The sequence below is a fragment of the Thermobia domestica genome, chromosome 4, assembly GCF_964235325.1.
Source record: "Thermobia domestica chromosome 4, izTheDome1.hap1.1, whole genome shotgun sequence".
NCBI classification, from domain to species: Eukaryota; Metazoa; Arthropoda; class Insecta; order Zygentoma; family Lepismatidae; genus Thermobia; species Thermobia domestica.
Window position 1 is genome coordinate 302,041,450 of NC_137457.1, and position 16,505 is coordinate 302,057,954.

The following is a 16,505-nucleotide window of genomic DNA, read 5'->3' on the forward strand; positions in this document are numbered from 1 at the left end:
TAGTCAATTCATATTTCCAGTATAGCAAAGACATTGAAATATTTATAGGTAAACTTCAACAAATCATTTGGCAGAATCCTGAAAAGAAAATATTGTTTGTTCTAGACTCGAATGCTAAGAGTACTGCTTGGGGATCACCCTCTACAGATACAAGAGGAGAAATTATGGAAGATTTCATAGCCCAGAATGGATTAGTAATCGTAAATACTGGAAACAAACCAACGTTTGTGGGCTCCCGAGGAGAATCTTATATTGATATAACACTCTGTACATCAAATTTAGTTGATAACATTACAGATTGGCATACATGGGATCGAGAAACAACAAGCGATCACGAAATAATAACATTTAACATGGAATTAAATACACCAAGTAAGAATAAAGAAAGGTTAAACATTAAAAAGATAAATTGGGAAAATTTTAAAAAGAAGCTTACCTTACCACAATTGGACATAGACAAAAGCAGTGACGAATTAGTACAAAAAATTGAACAGGCTACTAAATTGGCAATAGAGGCATCCACTCCTAAAACCACGCAGAGAGTAGGATATGGCGATTTTTGGTCACCTAAACTGGAAAGATTAAGAAAAATCGTGCGAGCAAAAAGAAAAAGTTACCAAGCCACAGCAATTCCAAATTTGAAAGAAAGAAGACTCTTAGCTTATAGAAATGCCAAAGAAGAGTATGAAACAGAAATCATAGAAGCAAAGAAAAGAAGCTGGGAACTATTCCTAACCAAAAACATACAGCTTGATCAGTGGGGATTTCCATACAAATTAATAATGAAGAAAATAAACCCCTTAACACTTTGCACGTTAAGAAAAAATGACGGATCTTATACAGTAACTAGAAAGGAAACCATTGAAAATTTAACACGAAAGTTTTTCCCGAAGGATATAATGGAAGATGAAACAGAAGAACAGAAACGAATAAGAAGAAAATTCGAAGAGCCGACACAAGTAGAACCGGTAAATAAGGAAGACATGGCAACAAATGAAGAAATCGAAAACATCATTAGGAAACTAAAAACAGGAAAATCACCAGGACTGGATGAAATACCAAATGAAGTCTTCACGAAAAATAGAGAAATATGGACCCCGTACCTGACAAGACTTTGCAATGTACTACTACAACGGCAAGAATTTCCGGACTCATGGAAAATGTCAAAATTAATAATCCTGCTAAAAAACGAAGACAGGGACCCAACTGATGTAAGCTCATATCGCCCAATTTGCCTGCTAAAAAACATAAGTAAAATATACGAAAAGATTATAGCAAATAGGATTAACAAACATAGGAATATGAGTGAAGATACGCTACAGTTTGGCTTCAGAGCGGGCAGATCAACAGAAGACGCTCTGAATAAGTACATAGAACAAATTCGAATGAGTAATTCAGAAAGTAAATATGTCCTGTCGCTCTACGTAGACATAGAGGGAGCATTTGACAACCTATGGGTCCCATCATTGGTCGATAAATTAGTTAAACTAGAAATGCCAACCTACTTGATAAATATCATTAAACACTACTTTCGGAACAGATGGATCTCAGTGCAAATGGAGCAAGAGGAGTTGCAAATCCGTAATGAAAAAGGCTGCCCACAGGGCTCAATATTAGGACCCTTAATGTGGGACATTTTGATACAACCCTGCCTAGAAAAATTAAATGCTAACAATCTAATAGACAAAATAATAGCCTTTGCAGATGATATTGCGATAATATTATCAGCCAATTCAAGAAGAGAAATAGAAATGAAAACAAATGCAATAGTTGAAGACCTAAACAATTGGTGTCAAGAAAATAAACTAAAATTATCAGTCAAAAAAACAAAATACATGCTTTTCGGTAGAAAATTGAATAGAGGCCCACAAATAAAACTAGGCAATCATAAAATAGACAGAGTTAAAGAATTTAGATACCTAGGGGTAACAATCGATGAAAACCTGAACTATGGTAAACATATTCAAGAAACCGTTACGAGAGGAAATAAGGTGACAAATAAATTGATAACCCTAGGTAAAAATAAATATAAATTGCCTAACAAAATATTAAAATTGTATCACGAAACCCTGCTATGTGCTACAATGACTTACGGATCTAGCATATGGGTGCACAGACTGCTTCAAAACAAGAGAATAAAAGAAAACTTTATCAGACCACAAAGAAACCTTCTGATGAGATTAAGTGGTGCATATAGCACCACCCCCAACAATGCCCTGTGTTTGTTACTTGATGTCAAGCCTTTGAACTTAATAGCAGTACAGAGAGCGGCAAATTATTGGATGAAAAGGAATAATAGAGAAGAGGTAAGGGCACTGTTGGGTGATGTTTTTGAAAGCGCCCAAGAGATTGAAGAAAGAATCAAAAAAATGTGGAATATTGAATGGACGCAGTCTGCTAAGTCACAAAGACTTAGAAATATTATACCAACGGTAGAAATCAGAGAACAAATAAAGTTTCTTGACCCAGCCCCAGGACTCATTCATTTTTTAACGGGACATGGTCCATATGAAACCTACCTACAAAAAATACAGGTCAAAGACAATTCAATTTGTGAATGTGGTGAAACGGGGACACCAGAGCATCATATACTCTGGTGCCCCTTTCTCGAAGAGTTATTTAAGGAAAGAGTGGACATAAGACAGAAGACGATAGCTGATATAATGAGAAGCGAGAAAGATTACAACATCCTGAAGAAAATAACAGACCTTTACTCGAAACTAAAAAAAGAACAATTCTATAGAGAAAAACACATAAGAAAAACAAGAGCAGAATGAATGTGGAAGGATGAATGGAATCCAGTTTCTCCTCAGGACCGGAGACCTCAGAGCGTCTCGTGGAAGATACTGGAACTCCGTATCTGCCGGGGAGGATGAGTGTGGTTGTGCTAGTGCGTCTCCAGGCATAGGTGACTTGGAACGGAACTCCGGACGCACTAGAGTGTGTTTTTGGAAGTGTCTTTCCTTCGGGTGGCGGGTCCATCTGTGTGTCCGTGTGCGTGTTGGCTGTGACTATGTCCCCATAGGAGACAAGTTTACTTCGTGAATGACTCAATAACGGTATGTTAATGGAGATTGATCCCTATATTGGCACAGGTGGAAGGATACCTCGGACCAGGATCCACACTAAGTACTCTGAGTGGGCCCTGGACCTCAAACCTGTGTTATTGGGAGGAAATCTATTGCAACCACGAGAACATTCAATAAACGAAGGCTCAAGGGACTATTAAGAGGAATGCGGCATGGATTAGTGAAGACTAGTGTGGCTTAGTGTGTTTTGGTGAATGCGGTTTATGTGTCAACTTAGTGTTCCTAGTGCTTTTAGTGTGTGAAACGGGCAAAATATACAGGAAAAAACCAGTGTATAATTAGTGAAAGAATTAAATATGATCACAGGAGAGAAACATGAAATAGCAGGTGAAAACCAAGCCCATACAGGGAAAACCTGAAGATAGAAGAAGTCCATCAAAGTAAATGAAATAACATAGTAAAAAAAAAATAAACACTAAATAAACATTAAATTCAAAAATAAAATAAATTAAATTAAATTAAAAAGAAATAGAATAAATAAATAAAGCATATTTTTTTTAAAAATTAAAACATAATAATCATAATTAATAAATATGGACTCAACCAAGCTAAGTAAAGAAACAAAGTTTAAATAACTCCAATAATAATAATAAGAAGAAGAAGAAGAAGAAGAAGAAGAATGGTAATAATAATAATAATAATAATAATATTACGTACAGACATAAATATACCAAAAATAGAAGTAGCTAAACAGTTAGAAGTAACTAACTAAATACTAACAAGATCAAAATCAAATAAATAAAAATACCAAACAGAGGTAGGAAATGACAACGCAGATCAGAAAGAGTTTAGATGCTCTTGATTTCATTAGCAAATAATTTAGTATCACAACATGTTAGTGTCAAGATCAGTGGTCAAATACCTTGGAAATAGTATTAGTAGATAGTTGTGTATTGCATAGTTTAATATTAGAATATGTTAGGGTCAAGCTCAATGGTTATAGCATTTTGGAAATTACAACAGTCAATAGTTGAGTTTTGAATAGTTTATTCTTTGTTCATTCTGTGTTTTGTTTTGTTTTTGTTTCGTTTTCTTGTCTCTTGTTTCTTGTTTGTGGTTTCCTTTCCCTCCCTTATTCAAATCCCCTTTCACCTATTTCAAAATGCAAAACAAAATAAATTAAAGAAATAAAAGGCAATGATGATAACCCGTGCCGGTTTTAATTTTCAGATACCGGTTCTGAAAGACGGGCCTGAGCCTAAAAACAAAAAAAAAAAAAAAAAATCGCCTGTCATTTATGTTAACCCGCCGAGTGACAGCGTTCACCCCGCTTCGCTGCGGTCACCCCGGAACGCAATAAACTTTGTTACTTAGATAATTTTTACTTTTTCGCTTTCAAATTGCAAGCGCCTGTCATTTATGTTAACCCGCCGAGTCACGTGGTCATGCGGGTTGCATATACATACGTTTATTTTTACCTATGATGAACTATGGAGACTTGAATGGTCCATTATCTCAAGACACTGGTAATTAAAAATTAAAGTGATATGATAAAAACCATCTAGGGTCCAAATCCTAACAACCCCCCAAAAATGAAAGAAATCGGTTCAGCCGTATTAGCGTGATGAGTTCACAAAGGATTTGTACGTTCTCTTTTATATATATAGAAGATATATATATATATATATGCTAGTATTATTCAAATACATTGTTATTTAAATTGTCTCTAGTTCGCTACCAGCATTATTTTAAACTGTAGTTACGCCGTGACGTGCGAAGCGTTCAGTGCGCCATCTAAGCACTATTTGTGAATAGCGTAAGTTGGTAGCATTGCAACTGAGAGCGTTGACGTCACTGCCAAGATAGTTCTCGCCGACTGTAGAGCATTCTTAAATATGGATAGTTCACCTACCAGTTCCTCAGTAGTCTTGACCCGACTACGATAAGTTCTATAGTAGTGGAGCTATGAACTTTTTAAGTTCACTTATTTCGTGTTTTCAGCACCCTGTAACTCCAAAAAACTATCTACTTTTGAGCACAGGTCCATATAAACTTTCGTTCTTATTTTCATGTGAGGAATCTGTTCCCCCCCCCCCCAAAAAAAAAATGTGACACATTTCACATTTTTAACACCCTGTATATCTATATATCTATATATATAAATATATATATATATATATATATATATATATATATATATATATATATATATATATATATATATACGGTATATGCCCACACGTCTCCAGTCTCATCATCATAATTCCTGAAGATGAATGCAATGTCTGCATTCGAAACATCAAATATCGATATTATATCTTCACCTGGTTTGATAGCAAGAGAACACCTACTAAAATAACGTCGCCAGGAAGAATTCAATTCTTTCACACTGTATATAGTTACACTGGGACTGGGAAGCGTAGTCTTGTAATCCAGTCCTCGTGCAGGCGAGGTAGTGTGGTTGAGAACGACTATACGGTCCTAACCTCGATGTAGCATAAGGATGCAAAATACAAAATCTATCTCAGACTGTATATGAAGAGTATGGAAAAATCTGAAATACCTTGGAAAGGGAAGCTATAGCCGTTTCTCCTCTAGGTACTGTGCTAAAAGAATCCTTGATTTAGAAGTTAAAAGAAAGGAAAAAAAAAAGCAAAAAGTGCAGTGAGTTTAATACATGTTTCTGTCTTACATGTTTTGTGTTTGGGTGAAGATAATTATAACTTTTCTTTTTTTTTTTTTTTTCTTTCTTGACCAGCTAAAGAAATGCCCCTCAGCGGTTCCTTTATGGCGACTATTAGCTCATCTGGAAGTGAAGCGAGGATTTTTGACGAAGGCCAGATCAGTCCTTGAGAAGGGTAGACTTAAAAATCCTAAATGTCCTGAATTGTGGCTAGAAGCTGTTCGTGTGGAGTTTCAAGCTGGACTTCGAGATATTGCCAACACTCTTATGGCAAAAGGTAAAAATGGATATACAAAATTCAATCTTCTATAGAAGTAAAAAGTAGAAAGAAACAGATAAACCAAAGAGATTTCTTAGCATATGTAAGAAATAGTAATAGCACTGATAGTTAACTTTATTAGCAATAATTCACATACATAATTGCATACAATGTGAATTAGAGACCTGCACGGGCCGAATTTTTCGGCCCGAGCCCAATCCAGCCCGAACGTACCTAGGCCCGGCCCAGCCCGGGCCCGAAAAGTTTTGGAGATTTTCGGCCCGAGCCCGGCCCGGCCCGATCAGTTTTTCAAAATTCTTGGCCCAAGCCCGGCCCGGGACCGATAAATTTTAAAAGTGTTTGGCCCGACCCGGCCCGATAAGTTTTTTAAAAAATTAGCTCGAGTCGGAATCTTTCTCAAAATTTAGTACTAAATTTGACCTAACCCTCAGAAACATTTTCTAAACTTTGGTTCACAACCTGACGCTTGCCTCCCGAATGGTACCATTATCTCCTAGAACTTTGCCTGTCACCGAGGGTACAAAAACTCCATTCCCTGTAACAAAAATCTAACTTAATTGATTTTTAGCATAAAGTGAAGATGGCAATATTGTTTAGCGACAGGCAAAACATTCCCACCTCTTCTTTTTATATTTTGAGTTCAGTGAAGGTCAAGGTCAGAGCTCAATTTAACGCATAATGCCAATCCTCTATAGTGAAAGTGGAGCCGCTAAACAACACTAACTGTAAATAGCTATTGCATTCTTTGTAACATTTTTCACGGACAAACTTCTTCAACGTTTGGCTTTATTTCAATTATCGTTTAACGAAAGCCAATAATTATTAAAGAATTGCAATTGATCGGCCCCAGCCCGGCCCGACCTGAAGAGAAATCAGTGTCGGCCAGCCCAAGCCCGGCCCGGCCCAAAGTAATAACAGTGTCGGCCCGCCCAAGCCCGGCCCGGCCCAAAGGAATAACAGAGTCAGCCCAAGCCCGTGCAGGTCTCTAATGTGAATATATATTTCTTTATGTAAAAAATTTTTTCGTTAACAATTAAAGAAACACGTACACTACGTATTATCTTTAAACTACTTTCAAATGCTTAAATAGCATTTTTGGTACGGATTCTGTAGTTTATTTTTTTTTTAATCATTTCCAAACGTGCTTATTATTCTAAATTTTTGCGATGAATAAATTCAGTTTAAACCCACTGTGCATAGGCCTCGAACAGCTCTGTTTTGAATAGTATAGACATTTCTTGAAACTAATTAATTGCATACTGTAAAGTATTCTTGTAATGCAGTAAGTATAGTGTACGTAGAAAAGTAATGAGGCATTTTCGTGTAACAAATCAAGGTTATACAAAATAGTCTTCCTGGGCAGCTACACAGTGATGGAGGTATTGTTTCCATTGTTTCGTAGCATTGCTGGAATACGTTTCAGCTCGTCGGTTACGCTCTTCTGGGTTCTATCTGATGTACCAAAATGGCGCCTTTTGAAGGATTTTTGAGCAAGGGGAATAAAAAGAAGCCGCAGGGATTAAGATCCGGCGAATATGGGGCCTGAGAAATAACAGGAATCCTTTTTTTCTGTCAAAGATTCAAAACTAGAGACCGCCATGTGAATGGTTCCTGAGAACCGTCTTGGCTCCCTTTTCTTTCATATCCAGATCCTGGTAAACGCGTTCAAATGTAACTCACTACTGATTATTCTCACAATCAATCGACGATATGACCGCACAAGAGATTATTCTTTTTAGATTATTTTCTGTTTTTTGGGGTTGAGGTTCATCTTCTACTTGTTTTTGGGCCTTTAAAAAGAACTTGTCACCTGAATACTTGTGCCCTGGATAGGGAATGTTCTCTATAAGCCCTTTGTAACATTTCATACGTAACAGTAGCGGATACGCTAAGCTTTACAGAAAACTTGATGGCAGAAAACACTATTGCGGGTCCATTTTCGTAACGCACCTCACAAACATAACTTCACTTCAGATGCTCCCAGTGTAGCAATTGGAGCAAGTTCAAACTTGAGTCAACTGCAAGGGTTAACTAAACTGCCATGTGAAGGTCCAGGCAGCAGCGTTGTTGGTTCGAGCACAGTGTTGCTAGTGTCATTACTTTTCTAACACACCTCGTATGTATAGAAAGCTATTGAAATCGTCCTTGTTGACCAGATGGTCTTGGAACAACAGCAATTAGTACGAGATGTAAATACAGACAGAGTAAGGACTCTTCATCCTTACAAACATGTATTGTACTTCAATAAATGTGAGGGGCCGCGGTGGCTCAGCGGTAGAGTATTCACATCTGGTGCTTGGGGTTCCGGGTTCGATCCCAGCCCCCGCCAAGTGAGCTTTGTGGTGGACAAACACCGTGTGCGTGGGTTTTCTCGAGATTCTCCCGTTTCCTCCCACTTTCTTCATTCCACCATTTCATTCATTTCTCATCATCACCATCTCCTTCAGCCTAACCGGCATAATCGTGGGACGTAAAAGTTAAAAATTTCTTTTCATTTTCAATAAATGGGAAACCTTAATATTTCACCATCTTCAAAAACTTCATCCGTATATCCGGAGGGAGGAGGACATCTAATCAGCGTATGGCTTATGATAATGTATCATCATCTTTTGGAGAACATGAGAGGAGCGAAATTTAAAATTTAAAGAGATATGTTTGCTGCTATCACTTTGGTTAATAATTGTGTTTATGTTGCAGCTTTGCAGGAGTGTCCGAATTCTGGTATTTTATGGGCCGAAGCAATATTCCTGGAGCCGCGACCACAACGTAAGACAAAGAGCGTGGATGCGTTGAAGCGATGTGAACACGACCCACATGTACTGCTTGCAGTATCCAAGTAAGTATCTGTACAATATATATGTAGCAATTCAGCTTCATTTTGATACCTGTTCTAACAATTTTGTTTAATTTTCACTTCCTTTTTTTAATAATGAATAGACTTTTAACCAAATAGTTGAGGTATTCTTCTAACACTTCGTTTAAGAGCACATCTAAAACTTTAAACATCTCACGTTGATTTAAGATAACAAAAATAAATTCAAAAAGTAGTTCCGTACTTGGTATCTGTAGATGTTAAACTAGTTATTGCATTAAGTAATTGATTGTAAAGAACGCCATATAAAATATAACACAATATTAACCTAGATGTGCTTCTGTTATTATCATTATTTTTTCCTGAAATGTTGGTCTATATTTAGGAAAACCATCGATAACCTTTCTTCGAGATGATTTTTAAGCTTAAATTGAGTTCCCTTGTGGCTAAACAGTTAGCGTGCGCGCCTTTGGCGTGGGGGCATTTGGGTTCGATTCCTGGCGGGAGCTCACATGGTTTGGATCTCACGTTGAGAGTCTGACATGCTAAAAATAATACAAAATTTATCATTTTTTCTTTTGCTTGTTTTTCATAAGTGAAGGCAGATAATGAAATGCAACTTACCACAATCATAATGTTATTATACAACAGAAAATATGAACCTTAAGAATTTTCAGTGTTGCCACCCATAGAAATTACAGTGTTGCCAGAATAACAACTCCTCCAAAATCTAAGTTAAGACAGCGACTAGAGGAACGAACTCAACTGCATTTGATTACGTATTATGTTGTTTTGGTTTCCTGTGAACTACTTTGTAAATAACATTATTATTTAAATTTAATAACTGTATGTTAAAACTATTTTGTTTATTACAAACTAAATACAACTATTATTTAAAAAGTAGTTCACAGGATACCAAGACAACATGATACGTAATCAAATGCAGTTAAGTTCTTTCCTCTAGTCGCTACACTGAAAATTCTTAAGGTTCATATTTTCTGTTGTAGAATAACATTATCCATGATTGTGGTAAGTTGCATTTCATTATCTCCCTTCACTTATGAAAAACTTGCAAAAGAAAAATGGTAAATTTTGTATTATTTTTGGTATGTCAGGCTCTTAAAGAGTAAGAATAGTTTCGCTGCTGAAAGCGACATTAAACCCAAAACCAAGTCAAGATAAACTTAAATTGTTAGATGTCTAGCTAATCATATACTCCAGTTTCACCATACTGGATACAAATTTGTTATGCTTTGTGGTGGACAAACACCGTGTGCGTGGGTTTCCTCGAGGTCATCCCGTTTCCTCCCACTTTCTTCGTTCCGCAATTTCATTCATTTCTCATAATCACCGTCTCCTTTAGCCTAGCCGGCATACCCGTGGGACGTAAAACTCAATTTTTTTTTTTTTAGCTCTTTTTTAAGGAATTTTTGGTGGTGTTTCATAAGTTTGCAAAGTTAACCTATAAATAGACAACATTAACTTATACTGTCTTTAACAGTGCACTTTTAAGTCATTTTTAAGTAAACAGGAATTAGAAATATCGTATACAAGGCACTTTCTGTAGAGAACTTCCGTTATTTGTTTAATGATTAGAATACATAGGATTCTTATAATTGATTCATTAGCATTGAAATACTATACTCTAGCATGTGATTGGCTCAGAATCTAACACAAGTTAAGCTTAACCATTCCGAAGAAAGAATTGATAATTTCGTCTGAAATACTGATAAATATTCAAGGAAAAATGTCGATCACAAACCACATCCATATTGTGTTATAATTACTGCATTAGCAATTAGTAATAATAATAATAGTAATAATAATAATAATAAACACGCAACTGATTCTCTGCAAAACTCTCATAAAGTTTTTTTTTTTTTTTAACTTCTTTCGTGTACTCAGTTGAAAAATTGTGACGTTTGAACTCTTGTAAATGTATATTCCATGTACTCGAACAATCTTTGTGAAGTGACTGTGAAATTCCTGTTAGGCAAAGGCTACATTTCAATATGTATTTTTTAGTGCTTTTTAATTTTAAACCATGAATTTTCCAATAACTTCTTGATCTGCGTTATTCGATAAAAAAAAGTTTAAAATAGACTATCGTTTGCTTACTAGACTATAATTGTGTTTCTTGTGTTACGTACTATGTCATTACAAAGAAAATTCTAGTGCAAAATATTTGCAATTGTAGATCTAGATCATTCAAAAGAGTTCTTCGAGTACAAAGGATTTGCATTAACAAAAGTTCAAATCTCATCATTTTTCAACTGCGCACATGAAAAAAGTAAAGTAAAATACTGAGAAGTGAATAATAATTAAAAAAAAAAAACTTTGATGTGAGTTTTCCACAGCTACTGACGAAGGACGGAATAAAAGGTTTGTTCCACTGCAAGTGGACTACCTTTCATATCATCTTTCCCATCTGTCTTTGTCACCAGCACTTCCGGACCAATTCATTTTTATTTTGGTGCTCTCGATCTCTCCTTACAATTGGTTGACTAATAGTTTTCGAACACACTGTGTTATTATAAGATCATTAATTTTTATTCAATAGGTGTTATATGTTTTTTTTTATTATTAATTTTTTATCACGGGGCCGCAGTGGCTCAGTGGTAGAGCGTTCACTTCCGTTGTGTTAGGTCTCTGGTTCGATCCCAGCTCTCGCCAAGTAATCTGTGGTGGACAAACACCATTTGCGTGAGTTTTCTTGGGGTTGTCCCTTTGTTCCCACTTTCTTTATTCCATCATTTAATTCATTTTTCATCATCATCGTCTCCTTTAGACTAGGCGGCATAAGCGTGGGACGTGAAACTGAAAAGATTTCATTTTTTATTTTTTTAACGAGTCATAATAAACAAATACGTCGAGTCTGATTTTTGACCCGATAGTTGCGTGTTTTTAAAGCATTTTGACGATTTTTTGTTACATTGTTTTTTTTCTTAACTTTAAATTGTCATATACAGTCAAGCTAAAGTAAATCTTACAACAGGTACATGAATATGGGATTGTTGCGCGTAACCAAGTAACTCAAAATTCCAGTACAGAACCGCTATATGCAATAACGAACAATAATGGAATAACATAAAATCTGACTGTTGAATTGGTAAGGACTCGAGAGGTTGCTCTACCAATGGACCTACCATCAAATCCACCATTTTAATGTTTTGGTGCTTTATTCTTCAAACTACTGTTAACCAATCATATGGTGGTAATTTGTAGAAGTAATCTAACCACGGTGGATATTTCAGGTACGAAAGTTGTCACGTGTTGCATGTGAAATTATGAGGGCTGATCAAGAATGATCATAAATGAAAGAAACATAATTACCTGTACTAATCCTTCAAATGTTGATGGTCTTTTTTCAAAATAGTCCCCATTACATGTAATGCACTTGTCCAACGTTTTTGCCAGTCATCAAAAGACATGCTGGAAGCCATTCTTGGACAGATCCTTCAAAATCGCCTCCGCAGCTTTCACCACTGCCCATGATGATGCGAAACGCCGTCCCCGGAGGTGTTTCTTCAAAGTTGGAAAAAGAAGGAAATCACAAGGGGCTAAATTAGGGCTATATGGAGGATAGGGTACACACGGAACGTTGATCTTTGCAAGATAGTCAACAGAATTTCTGTGCTGTTCTTTGCGTGTCATTTCCGTGTTGCCTTATGCGAAACTGAAACTATGTGCGCTTGAACGGCTGCCAAAGTAATATTCCTGACGTCATGGCCTTTAAACTTGCTCGATATATTCGTCACTTTTCCCACTACACAGACGTGTCTTGTTTTCTGTGCCTTGCTGTTGTATTCACCTCATAAACATTGATGATCATTATTGATCAGCCTACGTACTTCATATTCACTAAGTATTTTTACAAATTGCAAGCAAGGATGTGAGAAATAAATCGCCCATCAAAACAGAGACAAACTGGTCGTGTCACTGCTGACTTACATTGGTAGAGCACTGACCCCCCCAAGCGAAAAATCAGTGTTCGAGTTCATGCGAATCCAGCTGCCATTTTTCTTGCATTATTTGAAATATCGTCATATTCGAATGGTAGATGTACCATTTTCGAATTCCGGAGGAGGTTTAGAAAGGTTAATCGCATCGGCACCACATAAAATAGAACGGACATTAATTAAACACATGCATATGTAATTATTTTTCTCATGTTAATTTTTCAGGCTCTTCTGGACAGAGAGGAAAATTCAAAAATGTAGACAATGGTTTAACCGAACTGTAAAAATAGAACCAGATTTAGGTGACGCGTGGGCATACTTCTACAAGTTCGAACTTCTAAATGGCACAGAGGTAAGTTTCAAGTGAATTTTACAATATACACAATAACTAATAATTAACTAACTCTATGGTCTGTGCAACCCGGAGGTTCAATGCCACATTCACCAAAGTTGTCTATTGACTTGTGTCGTTAGCCAACTGAAGCCAGTTTCTGCTTTGTACTTCTATTTCTGCAACGGCATTTCAATCCTAACATAACTATGGTGTAACATTTAACGGCAATACCAAGCCGTTCTCTTTTTAAAACACATGTAAACTTTATTTCTAGAATTTTAACGCCATTGATTGTATTATAACTGACTGCAATTACAATTCCCGTTTAAATACGCAATTACAACATTACTAAGAAATCAATAATGATTGGGAGTTTGTGCAGGCGCGTTCGAACGGAAAGCATTGTAAAAAGTGGCAAACGCCGTTTTATGTTTGTGAAAACTCCCTTCAGGATTTTTTATTGTGTCCAAATACAAGATATTACGTTTAATTTAAAGATTATTGGTTTTAATCTTGAGTGGGAAGCAAAAGAAGGTATACAACAGTAATATCATAATGTAAAAAATATATCGAGTTATTAGGTGGTGTATACTTCATAAGGAAGTATATAAATGAAGCAAATAGAAATCATTTCATACAAGAGGACAGCTGGAACACTACCACTGCACTTTCATTGAAATTCGTATCCTAGGGTGGAAAGAGGTTTTAACCCTTTGGGGATTACGGCTTTCTGGGGTATTTCTTAGACTTTCAGTCAAGCAGCTACTGCATCGTCACTATTTATCCTAGGATCATGGTTCATACCTCATTCTCTTGAGAATGGAACCGGCTTTCAGACGGTATGACTAACGTGTCTCCATCATGTATCTAAGGCGGGAAAATCCCGAAAAAGGGATTTTTGGGGTAAAAATATCCCTTTTTTCAACGCTTTGCCCCTCTGAATCCCCCCCTGTTTTAACTCAGAAATCTGAAAAAAAAATCTGGTAAATACTACTCGGTGGACTGAATGTTTGTGCAAAATTTCAATCTTCTACGTGCAAAAATTAGCCCGCCAAAAAATAATGAACATAGGCTTAATAAATGAAAATATATATTTTAGAATTATGACGTCATCACCTCCTATGTCTGGACGCAGGAAGGTGTGAAACCATACGTAGCGTGTTCTACAATGCCTCTGAACTTGGGAGAAAAAAAAAACGGACGAAAAAGCTCAAATAGGAGAGAGAGAACGCAATGTACCATGAAACACCCGTATGGTACAAATTGTACCATGTGATCCCCAAAGGGTTAAATACGAGGGGTGATCAGAAAGTCTGCAGTGAAACGTATATATATTATTTCAGTCAACAGATAGTACATACATTATTTTTTGACATAGTCTCCATTTTGGGTGAAGCACTTGTCGCATTGTGAGATGAGTTTGAAGATTCCTTCCTGGTAAAAAAGCCTGTCTTTGCGTGTTCAGCCACGTTGTCACAAAGTATTTCGTCGTCTTGTCTGAAACGAAGCGACGACCTCCTAGGTTCTCCTTGAAGGGCAGGAACAGGTGAAAGTCGCTTCGAGCGAGGTCCGGGCTGTACGCAGCAGAGCGTTTTCTCTACCAGCTGCAAACTTTCGACACGATTCTGGGACATGCTGACGAGACATGACAGTCTGTCCGTAAACTTCTACCAGCTGCCGTTGAATTTCAGCCGCGGTTACATGTTTCGCCAACAGTAATCGAATAACTGAGCAGACTTGGCTTCGCGAAACCTGTTTTCCAAACAAGTCGCCATTTTGTTTACCTACAACTAGCGTCATAGGTGGCGGATGGCTGAAACTCAGCACAGTTGCCAACTCCATGTATTAAAATTACCGCACTCTCCTCATTCGTGTATAACACATGAAACAACTCCAGAAATATCGGCCTTGTAACCTTAGTTGCTGATCCTCTCTTGTACACTCATGTCCAAAATGATTGTCGCATATCTATAACTGCCTTCTTGTAAGAATATAATTTGATAATGATTTTGCAGGGTACTTTTAATACTGATACTATGTGTATAATCGGGAAATGTATATTTGGGGTGAATTTAATAGGAAAACAATTATAAATACGAAAATTAGAATGAGTAAAACAAAATGTTGCTAAATGGAGAAGAGAGTTTTGTTTCCGTTTTATTGTTCTTATTTACTGCTCTTTTCACATGAAATTTGCCACATACATGTCTTTACCGACTATACACATACTAACATTATAAGAAATACCGGATGAGTTCGTTATCAAATTATATTCCTACAACAACATATTTATAGACATGCGACAATAATTTTGGACATGAGTGTACTTTCTGAAACCTATTAATCCTATGCGAAGAACGGGCAGTTCAATTAATTAATAAATAACGTAGTACAAATTGATTGCTTCTTTATCATCCTTAGCTTATGTTGGTTAGACACTAATGTTACTTTATAACTGTGAGACGCTAAATTTAATATTTCTAAATAATGATCTATTTTTGTTGCAGGAGACGCAAGAAGAAGTCCGAAAACGGTGTTTGGCAGCTGAGCCTCACCATGGAGAGCACTGGTGTAAAGTGTCGAAGGATATCAAGAACTGGAGACTTAAGTTTGACGAAATTTTAGTGATGGTAGCGAAGGATCTCCCTGTGCCTGTGTGAATGCTTCTGAGTGAAATTTCTGCTGTACATAGAACATTATGTATATTAAATTTACGAGAGACTGATGATTGTGTGTGTGTATAGGCTATTTTATGATCGCAAAATGTATATCGCGATTGTATGACGAAGGGGCGTAAGCGAACCGAAAGTGTGTTTGATATGTAATTGGAAAAGTAAAACCTGTAATCCATATTTTAACTTCCAAGGGTTCTTGCCTATTTTGAAGCCTAATGAGAGAAAATGTATATAGGATCAGTTAATCAATTGTAATTTCCATTGTGATTGGTGTACAAAGCTAATTTATACTTTGCTGTCTTTGTACTCAAGTAGACTTCGAAGTTATGTATCGGAGAAAGCAAAATGTTTGTGTTTTCAATTTAGTTTATGCAAAAGTCGTGAAACAATGTATTTTACGTGTGACTTCTAAGTATGAAACATTGTACAGCAATTATACAATATTACTTCATTTTGAAGACATTGTACCTTAAAAAAAATTAAAAAAACTTACGCCCGGTTTGTCATATAACCGATAAAATTCTTTCTGTGTAAACATACAGAAATAACTGTGCGAAATAGAAAAATTTCTTCATATAATTCTTCATATAAGCAGTTCATATTTCATTTTGATGTAAACAATTGAAACAGTAAAATTAAAGTAACGATATGAGCTGCACCCTTTATTTTCTTGTAGTTGAACCGTAACATCTATATATTAGTAATATGTAGTGATATTTGATTAATAAGAAAA

General features: G+C 36.4%; 1 protein-coding gene across 1 annotated transcript in view; it reads left to right on the top strand.

Annotated features, from left to right (window-relative positions):
- Window positions 1-16,505, top strand: part of Prp6 (pre-mRNA processing factor 6) — a 93,419-nt gene extending 76,914 nt beyond the window's left edge. Inside the window, exons 16-19 of the mRNA XM_081756381.1 lie at window positions 5,788-5,989; window positions 8,690-8,828; window positions 12,989-13,115; window positions 15,605-16,505. Of these exons, the coding sequence (XP_081612507.1) occupies window positions 5,788-5,989; window positions 8,690-8,828; window positions 12,989-13,115; window positions 15,605-15,757 (621 nt within the window). The 3' untranslated portion in view covers window positions 15,758-16,505. The remainder of the gene's footprint in view (window positions 1-5,787; window positions 5,990-8,689; window positions 8,829-12,988; window positions 13,116-15,604) is intronic.